Source organism: Carcharodon carcharias, chromosome 29 (assembly GCF_017639515.1).
Source record: "Carcharodon carcharias isolate sCarCar2 chromosome 29, sCarCar2.pri, whole genome shotgun sequence".
Lineage (NCBI taxonomy): Eukaryota > Metazoa > Chordata > Chondrichthyes > Lamniformes > Lamnidae > Carcharodon > Carcharodon carcharias.
In genome coordinates this window covers 5229957-5253651 of record NC_054495.1, presented here as the reverse complement: position 1 = coordinate 5253651, position 23695 = coordinate 5229957, and the positions used below count along the sequence as shown (strand labels likewise).

Genomic DNA, 23695 nt, shown 5'->3' with positions numbered 1-23695 from the left:
ACCTGTGCACCTGCTCCATGGAGGGGTGCCCGGGGCTTTTGCAGGGTGTGCAGTGACTAACTTCAACCTCCCCATCAAGAAGTGAAAACCTTCTGTCCCTTTGTGTGGACACCGCACCTCGAGGAGACGAAACGGTGGAGGGTGAGGATGAGGAGAGCACACTCGCAGGGGAAAGAGAGGGAGAGGGAGAGAGAGAGAGAAAATGGGAGAGATGGTGCAGCGAGAGTGGGGAAAGTGTGTGAGGGTGGAGTGAAAGAGGGAGAGAGAAAACGAGGGACAGGGAAGGAGGGAGAGAGCCAGAGAGTGAGAGGCAGAGTGAATCAGTGAGAGTGGAGAGAAAGAGGGAGAGAGAGAGATAGAGAGAGAGACAGAGGGAGAGAGACAGAGACAGAGAAAGAGGGAGAGAGAAATTGAGGGACAGGGAAGGAGGGAGAGAGCCAGAGAGTGAAAGGCAGAGTGAATCAGTGAGAGTGGAGAGAAAGAGGGAGAGAGAGAGATAGAGAGAGAGAGACAGAGGGAGAGAGACAGAGACAGAGAAAGAGGGAGAGAGAAATTGAGGGACAGGGAAGGAGGGAGAGAGCCAGAGAGTGAGAGGCAGAACATATCAGTGAGAGAGGAGAGAAAGACGAAGCATCAGAGAGAAAAAGGGAAACGACGGGAGAAAGGGCATCAGGAGGACCGGAGGTGAAAGCGAGAGAGCTTAGGAGAGGCAGGGAGGGAGCAAGGGTTTCAGGGGGAGGGACAGAATTGGAGGGGCAGGGAGTGAGGGAGCATGTCAGAGAGGAAGAGAGGCAAGGAGGGGGAGGGGTGAGGGAAGAGCCTCAGAAGGAACAACGGGAGGGAGATGAAGGGGGCAAGGGGACCGAAGGTGAGGGAGGGAGAACGGAAAGAGGGATGGCGACAGAGTGATGATGAGCGGGAGATTGACCGAGACGGGGTGGGGGGAGGGGAGGGTGAGTTGTGGCACCACTGTTGGAAGCCTGGTGGCCGCAATGGAGGATTTAAGTTGGTGACGCACCCCAGTGCCAGCCCATCTACTTACTGTTATTGTGATTGGTGACTGTTGGTAGCGAGACTCCATCTTTGTACCAGACGATCGAGGGCACTGGGTATCCATTTCTGCTGGTGCAAGTGCCAATCTACATGGCAAAGGGAGGATCGAGTCAGAGATATAAGTGCTCACCACCCTGGAGCCAGCCAGTGCCCATCTCTTAATCACGCCCGCTAACCCACCGCGAGAGACATCAAGATGCCACCTTGGCCTGTCCTAAGGCTCAACAGCTTTCCTTTGGCGGGGGGGCCAACAGGATTAACCCTGCTGGCGACGCATAAGAAATAACCAGGAGGCGGAGGCCATTCGGCCCCTCGGGGCTGCTCTCATAACTCATTAAGATGGTGGCTCATTGTCTCCCTCAGCCCCCTTCTGCCCCATCCCTCTGCTCCCTCAGCGCTCAGAAACCTCCCCACCTCAGCCCTGGGCACGCCCAACGTCTTGAGCGTCCACAGGTCTCCGGGTTAGAGAATTCCAAAGGTTCACCGCCCTCGGGGCGGGGGGGGGGGCGGGGGTGTTGGTGGTGGAAGGAATTCCTTCTCGTCTCCGTCCAAAATGGCCGACCTCCTATCCTGAGACTGTGACCCCAACTCCCACCCCCCACCCCCCGTGTTCTAGGCTCCCCAGCGGGTGGGCGGGGGCTGGAAGGGGGGAAAAAAACCTCCTCAGCACCTACCCCGCCAGACCCCCCCCCCCCCTCAGAGTTATAGGCTTTTCTACGAGGTCCTTCTAAAACTCCAGGGAATGTCTGCCCCTTTTACCCAACCTCACCGGGGCAATGCTCTTATTCCCGCACCCCCCCCCCCCCCCCCTCCCCCCCCCCCCCCCCGGCATCTTTCACTCCCCCCCCTTGGCGGTTTGAGGTGCTCCTCGACCACAGCAACCTCCAACGTCAACGGAAAACAGCAGAAGGACCCGCCCATCTTTGCGCGGGTCCCTCTCTCGCTCCGTGGCCCCCCCCCCCCATCCCCCCACCCACTTTGAGCTCAGAAGCATCCCTCCAGCCGCCGGGAGTGTCGCCTTACCTCCGACGGATGCTGCTCGGTCACTGAGAGGCTGGCTCGATTATATTCCACCTCAGGCTGCTCGGGGGCATCTGCAAGCGATAGTCAATGCGTCAGCAATCAGGGAAAAGCGTCACTTGCGGGCGCCGCATTCTGGTATTAGACACAGGAACGAGAGGAGCATCCAAAAGTGCACATCACACCACCAGCTATGGCCCTGTCAACAACATACAGTCCCCACCACCCCCACCGCTTAGAGGATTAGCAACTGCGCAATTGGTGCTGGATAAACTGTTCATTTTTAAACTGAGATTGATCCGTTGTTGTCAACTATTATTTTTTTCCCCTTTATTCATTCACAGGGTGTGGGCATCGCTGGCAAGGCCAGCATTTGTTGCCCATCCCTATTTGCCCTTGAACTGAGCGCCTTGCTCGGCCATCTCAGGGGGCAGTTAAGAGTCAGCCACGTTTGCTGTGGGGTCTGCAGTCACATGTCGGGCCAGACTGGGTAAGGAGGGCAGATTTCCTTCCCTGAAGGACATGACTGAGCCAGACGGGTTATAAACAAGATCGAAGATAGTTGTCAAGGTCACCGTTAGGGAGGCGAGCTTTATATTCCAGCTTTATTGACTGAATTCAAATTCTACCAGCTGCCCATGGTGGGATTTGAACCCATGTCGCCGGGGAATTAGCCTCTGGATGATCAGTCCAGTGACATTACCACTCTGCTGCCATCGCCCCCATGTTGAACACTGAAGGAAAGAGGGATTTGTTGCCGAACCATTTTGTCTCGCACTCTCATCCACGGCAAGCAGGGGAGTATTCATAACGGACAGAGGACAGGCCGTAATCACCCTAAACAAAATGTCCACAGTTAGATGCGATTCCAGTATTGGACAGCACTTGCTGAGCAATCCTGAGTGTGCTAATAACGACACTAACAACTAAATTCAGGATAATCAGTCGAGCTCATGACATGGCTCATTTATGCTTGCTCGAAGTGACATATGCTCATGCGCATGAACTGATCCCCTGCAAACAAGGGGGTGGGGGGTAAGTTCAAGCCCTGCGTCTTTTTCAAATTGTCTGGGATCTTGGGGAGCCTTTTCCCGTGGAAAGGCCTCAGCCAATGAGAGTCAACTTGCCAAACAATCGGCACCATTTTTCCTGTAGTATATATTGTTGCGATCATTGGAAATTTGGCACTCTTGCATTTGTCCTGATGAGTGCAAGGTGAAAGTTAGGGCCTTCCAGATCACAGTAACTCGCTGTATGTGTTTATGATAATCAGATTCGATCGATAACTACACAAACCTTGTAGTTTGTGGGTACCTTTTTTGTTTATTCATTCATGGTGTGGGGGCATTGCTGGCTAGGCCAGCGGTTATTGCCCCATCCGAGTTGCCCTTGGGGACTGAGTGACTTGCTTCAGAGGGCATTGAGGAGTCAACCGCATTGGTTGCGGGTCTATGTCTGGAGTCACACGTAGGCCAGACCAGGTAAGGCTGGCAGATTTCAGTGAACGACAATCCAACCACGGTTTCACAGTTAATTCCACGTTTTCCTCTTGGAATTCAAATTTCACCATCTACCGTGGTGGGATTCGAACCTGGGTGCCCAGTGCGTTACCCTGGGTCTCTGGGTTACGAGTCCACCCCCTACATGGTTAAAAGCTAAGCAGCAAGGCATGATGGTTAAAATTGTTCACAAAATGAAAGATCATTCCATTACTCATTCTGGAAGGTGGTTACTCATCTGGGCATGCGTAGAAGGGGAAGTGAGATTAAACGGCTGGGTTCGAGTTGTCCAATCTGGATTATATGGTGAGGCAAAGGTCATGAGGTAACTTTTTGATATTTTGGATCTTTTAAATGAATACATGTAGCTGCAGCTGGAAGGCATCTTGATGAAGATTAGGTGAGCGTTATAGTATACCAACGTGACGAGATGTATCGCTAGCTGTTGGTGTACGGCTTAAGAAGGGACCTTGACCTTTGTCCAAGTAAACATTGGGACATATCGTTCTTTTCTACGTTTCAACAAGTGATATTAATAAAGATGGCAAAAAAGTGTGGAAATGGTGGGCCTTAGGAAATGTGCCAAAAGAGGAACATACGATTCCGGGGAATGCCTATTAGGCCACTCAGCCCCTCGAGACTACTCTGCCGTTCGATAAGATCATGGGCTGCTCTGCCTGCGGCCTCAGCTCTACTTTCTCGCTGACACCCTCCCATACCCTTCGGCTCCCTTAAGTCCGCCGTAAAAAATATTCAGTGACCCAGCCTCCACTGCTCTCTGGGGAAGAGAGTTACTCAGACTAACGAATCTCAGAGAGAGAAAAAATTCTCCTCATCTCCGTCTTAAATGGGAGGCTCCTTATTTTTAGAAGCTGTGCCCCCTAGTTCTAGTCTCTCCCACGAGGGGAAGCATCCCCTCGGGATCTTGCTTGTTTCAATAAGATCGCATCTCATTCTTGTAAACTCCAATGGGCACAGGCCCAGCCTTTCTAACCTTTCTTCTTAAGATCTGCCCCCTCTCCGCCCAGCCAGTGTTGAGTGAACTTTCTCTGAGCTGCTTCTAATGCAATTACATCCTTACTTAAATAAGGGGACCAAAACTGTGCACAACGCCCTGTACAACTGTTTCAAAACTCCCCTATTTTTGTGCTCCATTCCCCTTGTAATAGACAGCAACAATCCATTTGCCTTCCTAATCACTTTCTGCACCTGCAGACTAACGTTTTGTGATTCATGTACCAGGACACCCAGAGCCCTCTGCACCGAGTTCTGCAGTCTCGTGTCGTTCAGGCAGTACACTGCTTTTCTATTCCTCCTGCCAAAGTGGATATGTTCACATTTTCCCACCTTACACTCCAGCTGCCAAATTTTTTACCCACTCACTTAACCTGTCTGCATTCCTTTAGACTCTCTGCCCCCTCTTCAGAACTTATTGTCCCACTTTTCTTGGTGTCATCGGCAAAGTTAGCACCCATACATTTGGTCCCTTCATCCCCCAGGTCCTCGATATAGATTGTGCATTGTTGTGCACTGATCCCTGCTGCACTCCACTACAGTTTACCAAGCCGAAAAAGACCCATTTATCTCCACTTGCTAACTAATCATTTGTCCACGCTGATATGTTATCCTCTACACCAAGAGCTCTTATTTTCTGCAGTAACCTTTGATATGGCACCTTGTCGAACACCTAATCAAGTGCTAAACGGGCCGATCTCTCCCCTCTGGGTTAGAAGGTCACGGGTTCAAGCCTAATTTTTTTATTCGTTCTTGGGCAGTGTGGGTGTCAGTGGCTAGGCCAGCATTTATCACCCATCCCTAATAGCCGCTTGAATTGATTGGCTTGCTAGGCCATTTAGGTCACATGTAGGCCAGGTAAGGATGGCAGATGCCAAAAGGGAAGGGAAGTGTCGGAAATGGAGCATGTGAAGGTGATAGAGGGGTGGAAATTGGAATGAAAATTGATAAATTTTTCCAGGCCCAGACAAGAGCACGAAGCAGCACCAAAGTAACCATCGATGTACCGGAGGAAGAGTTGTGGGTGGGGGCCTGATTAGGACTGGAACAAGGAACGTTCCACATACCCCATAAAGAGACAGGCATAGCTGGGGCCCATGTGGGTACCCATAGCCACACCTTTTTTTTGGAGGAAGTGAGACAAGTTTAAGGAAGGTGTTCAATGAGAGAACAAGTTCAGCCAAACGGGGGAGAGTGGTGGTGGTTGGGGATTGTTCAGGCCTCTGTTCAATGAAAAAGCGGAGAACCCTCAGACCATCCCGGTGGGGGTGGAGGTGTAGAGGGATTGGACGTCCATGGTGAAGAGAAGGCGGTTGGGGCCAGGGAACTGGAAATTGTTGATATGATGTAGGGTGTCAGAGGAATCACGGATGTAGGTGGGAAAGCACTGGACAAGGAGAGAGAAAATGGAGACAAGATAGGGAGAAATGAGTTCCGTGGGGCAGGAACAGGCTGACACGATAGGTCTAAAAGGACAGTCCTGCTTGTGGATCTTGGGAAGGAGGTAGAAGCGGGCTGCATGGGTTGGGAAAATCTTAGATATTGTTGGCATACCTCAAGGGAAGACAAATCCACAGTCAACAGAACAAAACCCAGAAGACACGAAATAATGTCTTTGGACAGCAAGAACCAGGGGTCGCTGTCACAACTGTTGCTGTTGCTAAGTATCAATTTTTATATATTAATTAAGCTTAATAAATTTGTACTGCTAATTAAACACTCAGTGTCCATGCCTGTTGGGTCAAGGAGTGGTTAAGATCTGAATATCCATCACAATTCTTACTTGTGTGCGTAAAAAAAAATAAATTCATCCCCTCACTTGATTCTTTTCACCAGCCAGCGAACGTGAACCGTTCGCTTGAACATCAGTCTCCCAAGCTGTGGATTCCCAGGTGCTAACTGCTCTCTGCATTTCAGGCGGAGGCAGTTATGTTTAGTTATTAGCTCAGCCCAGAATGATAACATTGCGCAATACATTCTGGTGAATCACTCAGGTTCGCAGGCTGGGAGAGAACAGAGTACTATGTAATTGTCCTGTCCTCTCTGGATCAAGATGCCAATGAGTGGGTTCAGTCTATCTGGGGCTGTGCGCAGTGCTCTTGAACCCACCTCCAGCAGCATGGCATTCCAGAGCCCAGAGACTCAGGCAGGTCCAGAGTTCAGCAAGAAGGTCAGAGAAGTGGTGGGGACCGCAAACAAATTCAACGTCCTCTCCAGCCTTATCACAAAGGATTACACAGCATGCCCAGCACAGAAACAGGTCATTCGGGGTTTGGGTTCATTGGGATTGTGTCCAATGGGAGTGAATGGGAAGGAGGTGATTAATCTATTGGGATTGTGTCCAATGGGAGCGAACGGGAAGGAGGTGATTAATCCATTGGGATTGTGTCCAATGGGAGTGAACGGGAAGGAGGTGATTAATCCATTGGGTTTGTGTCCAATGGGAGTGAATGGGAAGGAGGTAATTAATCCATTGGGATTGTGTGCAATGGGACAACGCTTCCATGATGTTGGCTCTGACTGGCTGCAGCCCAAGGTTACTGTGTGAACTGCACTGGAACCTCAATACTTCTCTCGTTTCTCAGCCTGAGCCAGGGTCCAGCCTCCCATTCCTCAGCGAGTTCCCCTTACCGTAGACTTTCAGCTCCGTCTTGCCCTCCTGACTGCCCGCTGCTCCAGCGATGACCTGACACAGGAAGGACCTTTCGTCCATCAGCTCGGCCTGACTGATAGAGAGGGTATAGTCGCTGTCCATGGTGGCTCGGTCACTGTAACCCGTGTCTGGGTCTGTCACGCTGCTTGTTGCATCCTTAAATGCAATCCTTTGTCGCTCTCCGAGTTTATTTATCTAGGTGGTGGGGGCAGGACAGGGAGGGGTGTGGGGGGGGAGGTTAGGGTGCAAAACAGAAAGGCACAGGCAATTAACATGCGACAATAACTTATATTTATATAGCGCCTTTGACTAAATAAAACATCGCAACGTGCTTCACCAAATACAGGTTGAACCCAAACCACCTCAGGGAATGTCAAGTGACTAAAAACTTGGTCAAAGAGGTCGGCTTGAAGGGCCATCTTAAAGGAGCAGGGAGAGGGGCGGAGAGGTTGAAGGAGGGAATTCCAAAGCTCAGGGCCCACAGGCAGCCAAAAGCAGGGCTGCCAATGGTGGAGCGATAGAATTGGGGGATGGGCAAGAGGCTCAAAATGGAGGAGAGCAGAATTCTTGGAGGATTGTAGGGGCTGGAGGAGGTTACAGAGATAGGGAGGGTTGTCCGGGCTGGAGGAGGTTACAGAGATAGGGAGGGTTGTAGGGGCTGGAGGAGGTTACAGAGATAGGGAGGGTTGTAGGGGCTGGAGGAGGTTACAGAGATAGGGAGGGTTGTGGGGGCTGGAGGAGGTTACAGAGATAGGGAGGGTTGTAGGGGCTGGAGGAGGTTACAGAGATAGGGAGGGTTGTGGGGGCTGGAGGAGGTTACAGAGATAGGGAGGGTGTAGGGGCTGGAGGGGGTTACAGAGATAGGGAGCGTTGTGGGGGCTGAAGGAGGCTACAGAGATAGGAAGGGTTGTGGGGGCTGGAGGAGGTTACAGAGATAGGGAGGGTGTAGGGGCTGGAGGAGGTTACAGAGATAGTGAGGGTTGTCGGGGCTGGAGGAGGTTACAGAGATAGGGAGGGTTGTCGGGGCTGGAGGAGGTTACAGAGATAGGGAGGGTTGTCGGGGCTGGAGGAGGTTACAGAGATAGGGAGGGTTGTCGGGGCTGGAGGAGGTTACAGAGATAGTGAGGGTTGTAGGGGCTGGAGGAGGTTACAGAGATAGGGAGGGTTGTCGGGGCTGGAGGAGATTACAGAGATAGGGAGGGTTGTCGGGGCTGGAGGAGGTTCCACCTTCCCCTACACTGTACATGAACGTACCTAAACAGTTGAGCCCTGGCCAAGCCTCAATGCCAGTTTAACAGGATAACCCTGTGCCCGGTGTGCAGGGGGTGAGCTGACGGGTGTGGGGGTGAGGAGGAGTGTGGCATTAAGCAAAGGGTTAAATTACAAGGACAGCCTACGTATTCTTGGCTCATATTCGCTCCTGTGTAGCAGATTAAGGGCTAATCTAATCAAGGGGTTTGAGATGATTAAAGGATCCTGTAGGGCTTATGGACAGAACCTAATCCCCCTGGCGAAGGGGAGAGGGGAGGTGAGTCCAGAAAGGGGGGCAGGACCTTCAAATTGGAGCCAGGCCACTCAGGGGGTGACTTCAGGAAACACTTCTTCACACAAAGGGGAGCCGAGGTTTCCAACTCGCTCCCTCAGAAAAGGCCATTTAGGCCGGGAGGGGTTACTGGAAAATGTCAAAACTGAAATGGGTAGATTCATGATGGGCACGGGCGTTGAGTGTTACAGAACTAAGGCGGGCAGGTTGAGTTAGGAGGCAGAATGGGCCGTGACCTCATTGAATGGCAGGACAGACCTGAAGGGCTGAATGGCCTCCTCCTGTTTCTCCCTTCATTAGTTGTCATTCTGCTCCAATCTTATTTATTCCACCCTCCACCAACATCCCCCTCCTCCCTCCCTACTTTACCTCTCCTGGATGTTCCTGATAATTTGAACAGGGTTGGGGACACAGTGGAGGCCCCATTTTCTTGGCTTTGGCGTCCGGGTTATTGGAGCCCCCCCCCTCCCCCCACCACCGAAACCATGGGAGGCCAAAGAGTTGGGAATTTGGTTCCTACGGAGCACTGAGGACAAAGAGAGTTTCCCAATGACACTCTGGCGAAGGCCCTCGGTCATGACTTCCAGCGTTTCTGCTTGGCCCTTGCCCCAAATCCAATTACATGCTTCACCCTCACTTGAAAGTCTCACCCCCAATACCAACCCCCCCTCTCCTCCTGTCTCCGCGCAACCACCATTCCCACTACCCACGCCCACCCCACCCACCCCAACTCCTCCAAGTTCCGGACACACTTACGATGAACCATTCCACCATCACGTTGCTCTTGGACCCGGTGATGGTGTGGGTGCAGGGGATCCGCACTGGCTGTCCCACCTCAACATCCAACTGCTCAGGGACAGACACCTCCACCGAACCCAGCGCGCCTGGAAGGGAAAGACAGAGTGAGAGGGGGGGTAGTGAGGGAGAGAGAGATTGGCAGCAGTACCAGCTGGCAACAGGCTGAAGAGGTTGCCAACTCTGGCTGGGTGGATGGCTGAAGGCTTCACCTCCTAACGCCTCGCCCCACCAAAACACCACCACCCACCCCACCCCCACCCACTCCCACCAGCAGCACCAGGCTCTCCTGCCATTGGCTGCCCGATTCCCCCAGCCTCGCCGTGCCCCACCCTCCTACACCAATCAGAAAGCGGACAACCCCTTCATCGCTGATTGGTTAATTCTTCACCACCAAACAGCCAGCAACGCTTTAAGAGCAGGAGATGAAATATGATTTTTTTATAATTCTCCCTATTTTTCCCTCTGAAATTAATTTGCAGTCAGGTCCTGGGGATTAGCCTTTGATTCCAGGTGACCCCGTGAAAATACTAGAAGGTTGGCAACTCTACAAAGAGCAGAGTGCCAGCCATAGATCAGTGCGAAGCATCCATACCTCGGAGTCAGAAGGTTCTGGTTTCAAATTCCAATCCAGGCACTTCAGCCCATAATTCAGGACAAATGAACCAGGGTCAGTACAGAGGGAGTGCCGCACTGTCAGAGGGTCAGTTCTGAGGGAGTGCCACACTGTCGGAGGGTCAGTACTGAGGGAGTGCCGCACTGTCAGAGGGTCAGTACTGAGGGAGTGCTGCACTGTCAGAGGGTCAGTACTGAGGGAGTGCTGCACTGTCAGAGGGTCAGTACTGAGGAAGTGCTGCACTGTCAGAGGGTCAGTACTGAGGGAGTGCCGCACTGTCGGAGGGTCAGTACTGAGGGAGACCTGCACTGTCAGAGGTGCTGTCTTTCAGATGAGACGTTAACTGTGTCACTATCTGCCTTCTCAGGTATACGCCAAGGATCCAATGGCCAATATTGGAAGTAGAGGAGGGGGGGTGGTATTCTCCCTGGTGTGCTGGGGCAAATATTAATCCCTCAGCCGACATCACTAAAACAGCTGATGTGGGGCATTACCACATTACGGTTTGTGGGATTGTACAGTGTGCAAATCGGCTGCTACATTTCCTAACACTGGCTAGACTTCAAATGTTGCTTCTTTGGTTATCAAACGCTTTGGGGGTGGGGTGGAGGGGGCGTCCTGGGACAGTGAAAGGCGCCATGGCAATGTAGACTCTTCATTTCAAACCGCCCACCCCCATTCTACCACCCGCGCTGTTTCTCACTGAGGGGGCATTTACCCCATGCCAACCCTCAGGCCCCATCCCTGGGGTTGGGGGGTTGGGGGGGTGGGTATTCCTGCTGCCTGGACAGTAACATCAGTGAGCAGTGGGGGACTGTGCGGAGCCGGTTATGGTGAGGGGCTGTCAGGCCGTTTCTCCAGCTCAGTGCTACCAAGGGACAGAAAGCGGGCTGGTGAATGGTTGGGGGGGGCGGGGTTAGCGGGGTAAAAGGTTCGTGCCAAGAGGACCCATCCTTCCAGGGTCTGGCTGCGCTGCAGAAGATTCCCCCGAGACCAGACACCAGACATCCCTGCCCCAGCACGTGCATGTCCACATGCCTTTGGGGTGGGTTTGGCGGCATCTGTGTGAATTACACTCGCGCCTTTGTTCATGTAGGTGCCTCACTCCTCCTTTCGGACCCCCCGCCCACTTCAAACCTGACCCTTTGACCGAGCCTTTGGCCATTGCACAGAATTTGTCCCAGCACCGACGTAGGCCGCTTTGCCCGTCGAGTCTTTGCCGTCTCCCTGGACGTGCCATTCACCCGAGTGCCACCCCCCCCCCCCGGCTTTCTCCCCTCAGCAGGTTCTTCCTCTTCGGACAATGATCCAGCTCCCTCCTGAGTGCCTCAATTGACCCTGCCTCCACCACAGTCTCGGGCAGTTAATTCCATATCCTAGCCTCTCGCTGTGTGGAAAAGGTTTCCCCTCCTGTGGCAGTGGCTTCTTTTGCCAATGGCCTCAAACCTGCCTCCCTCTGGCCCCTGGACCCTTCCGCCAATGGGAGCAGTCTCTCCCTATCCATTCTGTCCAGACCCCTCGTGATTTGGAACGCCTCTATCCAATCTCCTCTCAGCCTCCCCTTCTCTGTTCTAGTCCCAGCTTCTCGTCGTGACTGTAGTTCCTCGTCCCTGGAACCACTCTCGCGAATTTTTTCCAACAGCTTCAATTCTTTTTTTAAAGTGTGGCACCCGGAATGAGACACAGTACTCCAGCTGATTCCAAACCACTGTCCCCATCTCCTGAGGTGGGGCTCAGGGCTGGATTTTGTCCGAAAATCCCGCCTATGAAGTGCCTCGGGATGGTTTTCTACGCTACAGGTGGTCAATGAATATCATCGCTGTGTGTGCCTGTCTATGTGGCTCTGAGTCTGCTTGTGTGTGTGTGTGTTTCAGAGTGTATGTGTGTGTGTGTGTGTGTGTGAAAGTGTGCATGTGAGTGTGCTTCTGTGTGCCTGTAAGCCTTTGTATGAATGTCTTTGTGTGTCTTTTTGTGTGTGTGGTTGTGTGTGTCTACATGCCTGTGTGTGTGTGTGAGAGTATACATGTGCATGTTTGCAAGTGTGGGGTTGTGTGTCTACATGCCTGTGTGTGTGTGTGAGAGTATACATGTGCATGTTTGCAAGTGTGGGGTTGTGTGTCTACATGCCTGTGTGTGTGTGTGTGTGTGTGTGTGTGTGTGTGTGCGCGCGCACATGTGTCTGTGCACAAGTGTGCGTGTATTTCCATGCCTTTGTATGTCTTTGTGTGTGTGTATGCATGTATGTTTATGCATGTGTGTGTGCATGTGTCTGTAAACACAGGTGTGCTTGTGTATGTCTGCAAGCCTGTATATGTGTGTGCACCAGTAAGAGTGTATGCATATATGTTTATGCATGTGAGAGCATGTGCATGTGTCTGTACACACAAGTATGCTTGTGTATGTCTGCAAGCCTGTATGTGTGCGCACCAGTAAGAGTGTATGCATATGTTTATGCATGTGTGTGTGCATGTGTCTGTACACACAAGTGTGCTTGTGTATGTCTGCAAGCCTGTATGTGTGTGCACCAGTAAGAGTGTATGTATGTATGTTTATGCACATGAGAGCGTGTGCATGTGTAGATTTCCTTTAGTGTGTGCGAGTGTGAGTTTTACTTTAGTGTGTGAGTGAGTGTCTGAGAGTGAAAGTGAGAGTGACTGTGGGGGTGTTTGTGCACGCATGTTTGTGAGACAGAGAGGAGGAGAGGGAGGGAGAGAGAGAGAGAGAGAGAGAGATATAACCACACAGGCGGGGAGCTTAAATGTCCAATGCATAAACAGTTTTACTGATGCCGCCTGGGTGAGTTACAATGAATACTCTGAATCACACTCCAGCACAAAAGGCAAACAGAGGGTCAGAGCAGGACTGGAAAAGATCAGACAATGTAACAGCAAAGGAATTGTCAAGTGCCTGGGAGGCAGGAACCAGGATAAAAGCTTCAGTGATAAGAGTCCTCACTAACACTCTCCGATTCCCCACCACATCTCTGCTCCCTCCCCGACTCCCCCAGGGATCAGATCTCAGCCTTTTGAAGTCCTTTTTTTTCTGGTTAATTTAATGAGCTGGGAATTGTGAATATTTTCTAACCTCTCCCCCCTGCTCCATCTCCATGTGCTCACGGCTTTCGGTGGACTGCAGTTATTTTCATCTTGACATGTCAGCCGATGGCACCCCAGCCCCTACTCCCCACGGGTACCAATTCTGTGAGTGGTGCCCCCCATCCTAGCACTGTTCGCCATATTCCGGACCGGCACCGAGTGCTAGCTATTAGGCTACGAGAGGCATCGTCGGCCCATCCAGAACCAGCCTTCACTGTGTGTGTGTGTGAGAGAGAGAGAGAGAGAGAGAGAGAGAGAGACAGACAGACAATAGGGCCATCTGTCTCTCAGTATGTGTGTTTATATATACTTGACTGTCTCTCACTGTGTGTGTTTATATATACCCGTCTGTCTCTCACTGTGGGGTGTGTATATATGCCCGTCTGTCTCTCAGTGCGTGTGTTTATATATACCCGTCTGTCTCTCGCTGTGTGTGTGTTTATATATACCCGTCTGTCTCTCACTGTGTGTTTATACATACCCATCTATCACTCTCTGTGAGTTTATATATACCCGTCTGTCTGTCTCTGTGTGTTTATATATACCCATCTGTCTCTCACTGTGTGTGTTTATACATAACCGTCTATCACTCTCTGTGAGTTTATATATACCCGTCTGTCTCTCTCTGTGTGTTTATATATACCCGTCTGTCTCTCACGATGTGTGTGTGTTTATATATACCTGTCTGTCTCTCACTGTGTGTGTTTATACATTCCCGTCTGTCTCTCTCTGTGTGTTTATATATACCCGTATGTCTCTCACTGTGTGTGTTTATACATACACGTCTGTCTCTCACTATGTGTGTTTATATATACCCGTCTGTCTCTCACTGTGTGTTTATATATAACCGTCTGTCTCTCACTGTGTGTGTTTATATATACCCGTCTGTCTCTCACTATGTGTGTGTGTTTATATATACCCGTATGTCTCTCAGTGTGTGTGTTTATACATAACCGTCTGTCTCTCTCTGTGTTTATATATACCCGTCTGTCTCTCACTGTGTGTGTTTATACATACCCGTCTGTCTCTCACAATGTGTGTTTATACATACCCGTCTGTCTCTCACTGTGTGTTTATATATACCCGTCTGTCTCTCTCTGTGTGTTTATATATACCCGTCTGTCTCTCACGATGTGTGTGTGTTTATATATACCTGTCTGTCTCTCACTGTGTGTGTTTATACATTCCCGTCTGTCTCTCTCTGTGTGTTTATATATACCCGTATGTCTCTCACTGTGTGTGTTTATACATACACGTCTGTCTCTCACTATGTGTGTTTATATATACCCGTCTGTCTCTCACTGTGTGTTTATATATACCTGTCTGTCTCTCAGTGTGTGTGTTTATATATACCCGTCTGTCTCTCACTGTGTGTGTTTATATATACCTGTCTGTCTCTCACTATGTGTGTGTGTTTATATATACCCGTATGTCTCTCACTGTGTGTGTTTATACATAACCGTCTGTCTCTCTCTGTGTGTTTATATATACCCGTCTGTCTCTCACTGTGTGTGTTTATACATACCCGTCTGTCTCTCACTATGTGTGTTTATATATACCCGTCTGTCTCTCACTGTGTGTTTATATATACCCGTCTGTCTCTCAGTGTGTGCGTTTATATATACCCGTCTGTCTCTCACTGTGTGTGTTTATATATACCCGTCTGTCTCTCACTATGTGTGTGTGTTTATATATACCCGTCTGTCTCTCACTGTGTGTGTTTATACATACCCGTCTGTCTCTCAGTGTGTGTGTTTATACATACCCGTCTGTCTCTCACTGTGTGTGTTTATATATACCCGTCTGTCTCTCACTATGTGTGTGTGTTTATACATACCCGTCTGTCTCTCACTGTGTGTGTTTATATATACCCGTCTGTCTCTCACTGTGTGTGTTTGTACATAACCGTCTGTCTCTCTCTGTGTGTTTATATATACCCGTCTGTCTCTCACTGTGTGTTTATATATACCCATCTGTCTCTCAGTGTGTGTGTTTATATATACCCGTCTGTCTCTCACTGTGTGTGTTTATATATACCCGTCTGTCTCTCACTATGTGTGTGTGTTTATATATACCCGTATGTCTCTCACTGTGTGTGTTTATACATAACCGTCTGTCTCTCTCTGTGTGTTTATATATACCCGTCTGTCTCTCACTGAGTGTGTTTATATATACACATCTGTCTCTCACAGTGTGTTTATACATACCCGTCTATCTCTCGCTGTGTGTGTGTTTATACATACCCATCTGTCTCTCGCTGTGTGTGTTTATATATACCCGTCTGTCTCTCACAGTGTGTGAGTTTATACATACCCGTCTATCTTTAGCTGTGTGTGAGTTTATACATACCCATCTGTCTCTCGCTGTGTGTGTTTATACATACCCGTCTGTCTCTCGCGGTCTGTGTGTTTATATATACCCGTCTGTCTCTCTCTGTGTGTTTATATATACCCGTCTGTCTCTCACTGTGTGTGTTTATACATACCCGTCTGTCTCTCACTATGTGTGTTTATATATACCCGTCTGTCTCTCACTGTGTGTTTATATATACCCGTCTGTCTCTCAGTGTGTGTGTTTATACATACCCGTCTATCTCTCGCTGTGTGTGTGTTTATACATACCCATCTGTCTCTCGCTGTGTGTGTTTATATATACTCGTCTGTCTCTCACAGTGTGTGAGTTTATACATACCCGTCTATCTTTAGCTGTGTGTGAGTTTATACATACCCATCTGTCTCTCGCTGTGTGTGTTTATACATACCCGTCTGTCTCTCGCGGTCTGTGTGTTTATATATACCCATCTGTCTCTCGCTGTGTGTGTGTGTTTATATATACCTGTCTGTCTCTCAGTGTGTGCGTTTATATATATGCGTCTGTTTCTCACTGTGTGTGTGTTTATATATGCCCATCTCTCACACACACAGCGAGACACAGATGGGTATATATAAATCACACACACTGACAGACAGACAGGCATATATAAACACCACAGTGAGGGAGAGTGTGTAAGAGGTTGCCTCACTGTGCCTGTGAGGCTTTCACTGTGTGACTGTTTGTGTGTGGCTATATATATATATATATATATATATATATATATATATACACATCCACTGATCACTGTTTGGATTCCTTTCTCTCCTCTCCTCCCTCCCACCTGCTCTTTGTAGGACCTGGTGTTTCAGTTCCAAACCTATCCATGTGCCCACTTCCCCTCAGCTGCTCAGCATTGTGTCTGACCCAGCCTATTAAACAGTAACGTCCCAGCCCCCACGAACCCCCAGCCTCCTCTTGCCCCACCACCCCACCACCATCACCCCCAACCCCCACCACCCCCCACACCCACCCACACACACACACACCCACCCACACACACACACACACACACACACACACACACCGCCCCCCCCCCCCCCCCCCCCCCCACCCCACCAACACATGCACATCTCACCGATTGGAAACAGATTTCACAGGGCCAAAGCCACACTGTATGTGGTCAGGTTAACCCCGGCTTTGAACAGAGACCAGGCTGGGACGCTATCCCATATCGAAAATATTTCAGTCAGTGTAGTGCAGTGAATCCAAACATTGTTCACAAGGATGATAACGGAACCAAGAGGTTATACTTGTCAGGAAAGACTGAACAGACTTCTCTCTAGAAAAGATACGTTCGAAGGGGTAGAGATCTTCAAAATGATAAAGCGTTAGATAGACCTGGAGACCAGAACCAGAGCCCACCAATATAAGATCGTTACTAATAAACCCAATGGGGAATTCAGGAGAAACCTCTTTACCCAGGGAGTGGGGAGAATGCGGAACTCGCTCCCACAGGGAGTGGTCGAGGTGAATAGGATAGATACATTTAAGGGTGAAGGCGGGTAAACACATGAGGGAGAGAGGAATAGAAGGGTATGGCGATGGGGTGAGATGAAGCGTGGGGGTGAGAGAGGCTGGGTGGAGCATGAATAACAGCATGGAGCAGAAGGGCTGGTTCTGCACATTGTGCGCACAGATCACAGAACACGTCCCCCTCCCACCGACCAGGCGATTCCCCCCTCCGTCATCTTCTGGAGAGTTCCAGACAAGGTCCAATTTCTTACTCGGCGATCGTGAGTTTAGATATTCCATCGCCCTCCATCCACCTTACCCGACCCCCTGTCCCTCACCACTGCCAACTACACAAACCAACCCCCCCCCACACCCCACCCAACACAATGCCACAAACACATGACGCTGGATACTGGGGACGTGAGATATTAATTCCCCTCTCCATTAACCCAAAGTTTCTATACCAATGAGGTGCTTGTGAAGTCTGTAGCCACTGTTGTACTATAGGAAACACAGCAGCCAATTTACACACAGCAAGCTCGCACACATAGCAATGGACTAGACCATTTTTTCCCCCTATTCATTCACAGGATGTGGGCTTCGCTGGCTGGGCCAGCATTTATTGCCCATCCCTAACTGCCCCTTGAGAAGGTGGTGGTAAGCTGCCTTCTTGAACTGCTGCAGTACATGTGGTGTAGGTACACCCACAGCGCTGTTAGGGAGGGAGATCCAGGATTTTGACCCAGCGACAGTGAAGGAACGGCCGATATATTTCCAAGTCAGGATGGTGAGTGGCTTGGAGGGGAACTTCCAGGTGGTGGTGTTCCCATCTATCTGCTGCCCTTGTCCTTCTAGATGGTAGTGGTCATGGGTTTGTTTTCAGAGTTTATGTTGAAGGATAAATATTGACCCCTGGACACCACAGAGGTCTCCCCCACTTCTCCCCTTCCAATATCAACCATAGGATCTTTCCTGACACCTGAGAGAGCAGACAGTACCTTGGATTGTCCAAAGGACAGTCCAGCGCTCCCTCACTGTCAGGATGAATTCTGTGCTCAAGTCTGTCATGGGGCTTGAACCCACAACCATCTGACTCAGAGGGTGAGTGCGCTACCCACTGAGCCACGGTTAGCAGCTCAAAACACCACTTGTAGAAGAGGGATTCACACCTTATATGTGGCTCCTGAGGTGCCATTGAGCTGCAGGAACTCACCAAGGCTCCTTAGACAGCACCTTCCAAACCCACGACCGCTACCATCTAGAAGGACAAGGGCAGCAGACACATGGGGAACACCCCCACCTGGAAGTTCTCCTCCAAGCCACCCACCATCCTGACTTGGAAATATATCGGCCGTTCCTTCACTGTCGCTGGGTCAAAATCCTGGAGCTCCCTTCCTAACAGCACTGCGGGTGTATCTACACCACATGGACTGCAGCGGCTCAAGAAGGCAGCTCACCACCACCTTCTCAAGGGGCAATTAGGGATGGGCATTAAATGCTGGCCCAGCCAGCGACGCCCACATCCCATGAATTAACTTTGGAAATGCAGAGAGTTGAGGGCTGTAACCGCTAAGGCAAAACAGTTAAGCTCACAAAGACAGGCTGATTGATGAGACAGGAGACCCATTAACAGAATGCTTGCAAGATGCCACAGTATAGTAACATAACCGAGCAATTCAGGCAGTCTGATTGTAAGATGACAGCCAGTGAGGGGCTTGTCACAAGACGTTGGCACATTGCATGAATCAGAGTAACAACTGGTATTCATAGAGCACCAACATTGCAAACCCTCCCAATCGTTTACAGGAGCAATTATTCAACAAAATTCAAGCTATTAAACACAGACAACCAAAGGCTCAGTCAAAGATGGAGGTTTGAAGGACCATCTTAAAAGAGGGGAGAGAGAGAGAGAAAGAGAGAGATAGAGAGAGAGAAAGTGAGAGAGGGAAAGAGAGAGAAAGAGAAAGAGAGAGAGAGAGAGAGAGAGAAAGAGAGAGAAAGAGAGAGAGAGAGAGAGAAAGAGAGAGAAAGAGAGAGAGAGAAAGAGAGAGAAAGAGAGAGAGAGAGAAAGAGAGAGAGAGAGAAAGAGAGAGAGAGAGAGAGAGAGAAAGAGAGAGAGAGAAAAAGAGAGAGAGAGAAAAAGAGAGAGAGAGAAAAAGAGAGAGAGAGAAAGAGAGAGAGAGAGAAAAAGAGAGAGAAGGAGAAAGAGAGAGAGAGAGAAAGAGAGAGAAAGAGAGAGAAAGAAAGAAAGAGACATGTGGAGAGGTTTAGAGAGGGAATTCCAGAGCTCAGGGCCCCAGGCAGCTGAAGGCACGGCCGCCAGTGGTGGAGCGATGGGAATCGGGGGATGGTCAAGAGGCCGGAATTGGAGGAGCACAGAGATTTCGGAGGGTTGTAGGGGCTGGAGGAGGTTACAGAGATAGGGAGGGTTGTAGGGGCTGGAGGGGGTTACAGAGATAGGGAGGGTTGTAGGGGCTGGAGGAGGTTACAGAGAGAGGGAGGGTTGTAGGGGCTGGAGGAGGTTACAAAGATAGGGAGGGTTGTAGGGGCTGGAGGAGGTTACAGAGATAGGGAGGATTGTCTGGCTGGAGGAAGTTAGAGATGGAACGATGGGGGATGAGGGAAAGGAGGGATTTGAACACAAGGGTGAGAATTTTAAGATAGAGACCTTGCTGGATCAGGAGCCAACAGAGCTCATCAAACACAGTGGGTGATGGTGAATGGGACTGTGATAAGTTAGGGTATGGGGCCAGCAGAGTTTTGGACGAGCCAAAGTTCATGTAGGGCGGGAGATGAGAAGGTCCGGTAGTGTTGGAATAACCAAGGTGAGTTTGGTCCTTGTGACAGGACCTCCGTTGGTAATCACGAGAGAGGGGGAGGGTTAAAATTGCCCCGGCTTCCTAGTCCTCTTCACTCTGCAGTGACCCCTGATAGAAATCGGACGCGTGTAGGCCCGGGCAGTCAGTGTCCGTGGGGATATGGTTCGGTGCTCATCCCAGTCTCGGCAAACGAAAAGGGCCCGGAAAACGCGTTTGGGGAGGACAGGAGATGACAAAGAGGTGGGTGTCCTCAGCTGGGGACAGGCCGAGAGAGTTGGAACAGAGCCCCTGCTTGAATGGGCAGGTTTCCAACGTCAACCCTGTTACTCAGACAGGGCTCCCCTGCCCACCGCCCAACCCCCCCCTACCCTGCCCCCACAAACACACCGCGTGATCACTCAGCCTGCCCGGGGTGGGGGGGGGTAGGGTGCGGGCACATGGAATCATCGCCAACCCTGCGAGGCGCAGAAATCGGTTCTTCAAACCGCGCCTTCGCCATCCACCTGCCAGGGGAGCGTCTCGGCGGCGCTACACCTGGTCGAATTGCCCGGTCGGCCCTTTCCGGCAGCCCAAGCGCGATGCCCAAGGCTTGGGCAGAGGAAGTTCCCACACGGAGGAAAACAGGGGGTTGCTGCTTAACCCGCTCCTCGCTCACTTTTAGAAAATGAGGCCGGGCTTGGGGGTCAATGTTGGCCGGGGGGGGGTGGGTGGGGACAATTAGACTCAGAAGTCAGCCAGCAAACAGCTCACTCCCTCGCCCTGCCCTCTCTCTCTCTCTCTCTCTCTCTCTCTGCGCTCCGATAAAGGTGTCTATTGGAGCGGAACGACCCTGCCGATTTATCCCAAGTCGCGTTGAAAGGATGATCCCCCTCGTTTCACGACAAAGGGGGAGGTGGGGGTGTGGTCTCATCCCTCCTCCCCTGCCCTGCCCCGCACCCCAACCCCATAGCTCTCTGGCCTCCTAGTCATGGTCTGGGGCGGGGGGGGGGGGGTGGGGAAGCCTATGCGTGCAGGCCTCGCACCGCTCTCGTCGCCATGGCGACGAGGGTGAGGGGGCAAGCGACTGGGGCCTGCAGTGGGAGGATTGGGCCTAACTTTGATTGTAACGCTCTTCAGTCAGCCTTTGTGGCACATCAAGACATGAAACACCAGTTGCTCAGAGCACTTAAGACAACCTCTAATTTAAGTCTATTTATGAAAAAGTTAGCTACGCCTGATTTATAAAAACCACATCAAAGGCTTCATCAAAAGGCTTTTTCTTTTCCACCTCCAGCACAACCAGACTCCAATTCTCAGCCTTTCTTACAAAAAAACAGGCCCATCTGGTTTTCCAAAAATAATAATATTTACCTATACCGAACAGGTGTTAACCCCACCCCAGGCCTCCCACCCCTTGCCCAACGATCCCACCGCTGCCACCCCCCCTCCCCCCGCCCCCAACATCCACCAGAAGGGATCCACATTCTTCCGACCCATAATCCTCTTAGACGCAAAGCAACGGCGAATTAAAGATTCAAATCTCCCAGAGTTTCCACCTTCCAGCCAGGATTAAGTTTAAATCTCCTCCTGGATTCAGTTCTTCCCCCGCTCCCCCCTCCACTTCCCCCCGCCCCCTTCAGAAGCAAGGGAGGAATGAAAATCAACACAACCATCACAAGAAAACAGCCCAGATTCAATAGTGGATACGCTACCCACAGTTCCTGGGAAAAGGTGGGGGGTGGGGGCGGGGGGGCACCATAAGAAACTTGCTTGGGTAAAACCCCACAGAAATGGTGCTATATGCCAACTGGGAGCTTCAGGCGTAAGTTGCAAAGTCTCGCTGGTCAATCTCTTTCACATTTACTGATGAACTCGCACAACCTAACAGTTCTTTCATTGCTTATCATCCAGCAGGGAATACACTCACGCTGCAAATTACAATCGAACACATAGGCACAATGAAAACTTACAAGAGACTTCACAAATGCAATCGTTGTCGCACAGCATATATCAAAAATGCATTTACTGAGGCACAAGATGCTCCTGATAAAAAAGGTCAGATTTCTATTGCTTTCAATATACTATTTCAGCTAATAACATGTCAAGGTTGCTTACTGATACCACCACCCTTGCCGAGCCCCTTGGCCGATCACTCCCTGGTATGTCAAGGTTGCTTATTGAAGCCACCACCCTTGCCGAGCCCCTCGGCCGATCACTCCTTGGTATGTCAACGTTGCTTATTGATGCCACCACCCTCGTCGAGCCCCTCGGCCGATCGGTCCCTGGTATCTCGCTCCCGGTCACTAGAACGGGTGTTGGGCAGCTCACGGCCCCCATCAGGGTTCCGGAGTCCGGTCTGCGAGGCAGTCTGGTTGACATGTTGCCTGAGCACAGGCCTCCTTGTCCGCGTAGCCCTTCCCCCCCAGCCCCCCAACCTCCCCTCCCCCCCCCTTACCGGTGTTGCTGAAGCGATACGCGCATGGAGGAAGGACAGGTGAAGCAAGGCGCACACACACACGCGGGTGTGTCCGCCCCCCCCCTCCCCCGACATTGAATCCGTGAGAGCCACAGGCTCCCTCAGCGTCCAGTCAAAAGGCCGCCGTGGTTCCATCGGCCCAGCCCCGCGACTTCTAGGCAGGCAAGCGCAGTTAGCGAAGTGACCCCAGCCCCGAATTACCGCCTTGGTCACCGACATGGGTGGACACAGGAGGGTGGCACTCTTTTTTGGCTGGGAATTTGATTTGCCCCCCCCAATTAGATAACGGGCCGCACTCTGTGCGCCCAAGTCACGCGTTGAAGAGGGAACGTCAAGGACAGAATCAAAAAGTACAAAGGAGGAAGGAGCAGCCATAAAGGGAAGCATAAGTACTTCTTTCGTTGTCAACCATTTGAAGCTAATGACAGTTCTATTCACGTGTGAATGATTCAGCATTTTCTGTCACTCATTACGAAACCAAAGGCTCCTTCTACAGCACCTTCCAAACCCATGACCGCTCCCACCTAGAAGGTCAAGGGCAGCAGATAGATGGGGAACACCACCAACTGGAAGTTAGCCTCCCAGTCACTCACCATCCTGACTTGGGAATATATCGGCCGTTCCTTCGCTGTCGCTGGGTCAAAACCCTGTGGGGGTGCAGGGACTGCAGCGGTTCAAGAAGGCAGCTCACCCCCCACCTTCTCAAGGGGCAACTAGAGATGGGTAATAAATGCTGGGCCCAGCCAGCGACACCCACATCCCCGTGAATGAATAAAACAACATTCGGTGTGTACCCTACGTATCTGATCTTCTTCACCGGGTCATGGTTAGTCCGCGTGCCCGATTACCCACTTGTGACCCACTGAGTTTGCTCTCGTGTGGCCCATTCACAAGCCCAGGCTGCCCCTCGCCGGTGTGGGCCCACTCCGCACCCCTCGAAGTCTCATCGCTTCCCCACGTCGGTCACAGGGGAGGCCTTGAGTTTCGGCTAACGCGGTGACGGAGGGCGCACCGGAAACGCGCCACCGAGGCTCACGCCGTGCTGGCTGCTCGGCCCGATACAGTCGCCGTGGTTACCCTGCGCGCGGGGTGGACGGGGGGGGGGGGGGGGGGCGGGGGTGCTAAATCGCCGACTCGACTGGCGCCAACGCCCCCCCCCCCCCCCCACCCCCCCCCTCCCCATTCCCAAATAGCTGTGTCCGGTCCGCTCGTTGGGAGAACGCCCGCGCGTGTGGAGGGGCCACCATGGCTCAGCTGTGAAGCACGCTGCAGCCGAGCAGCTTTGGCCAGCCGGCCGGCAGCTGTGGC

General features: G+C 51.3%; 1 protein-coding gene across 2 annotated transcripts in view; it reads right to left on the bottom strand.

The window, feature by feature from the left end:
* The window catches only part of LOC121271047 (basal cell adhesion molecule-like), a 157030-nt gene that overhangs the window by 54246 nt on the left and 79089 nt on the right, over window positions 1-23695 (bottom strand). For both annotated transcript variants that reach the window (XM_041176749.1, XM_041176750.1), the window contains exons 2-5: window positions 9539-9666; window positions 7218-7434; window positions 2077-2147; window positions 1043-1139 (exon numbers count right to left, since the gene is read on the bottom strand). In XM_041176749.1, coding sequence (XP_041032683.1) covers window positions 1043-1139; window positions 2077-2147; window positions 7218-7434; window positions 9539-9666 — 513 coding nt within the window. The remainder of the gene's footprint in view (window positions 1-1042; window positions 1140-2076; window positions 2148-7217; window positions 7435-9538; window positions 9667-23695) is intronic.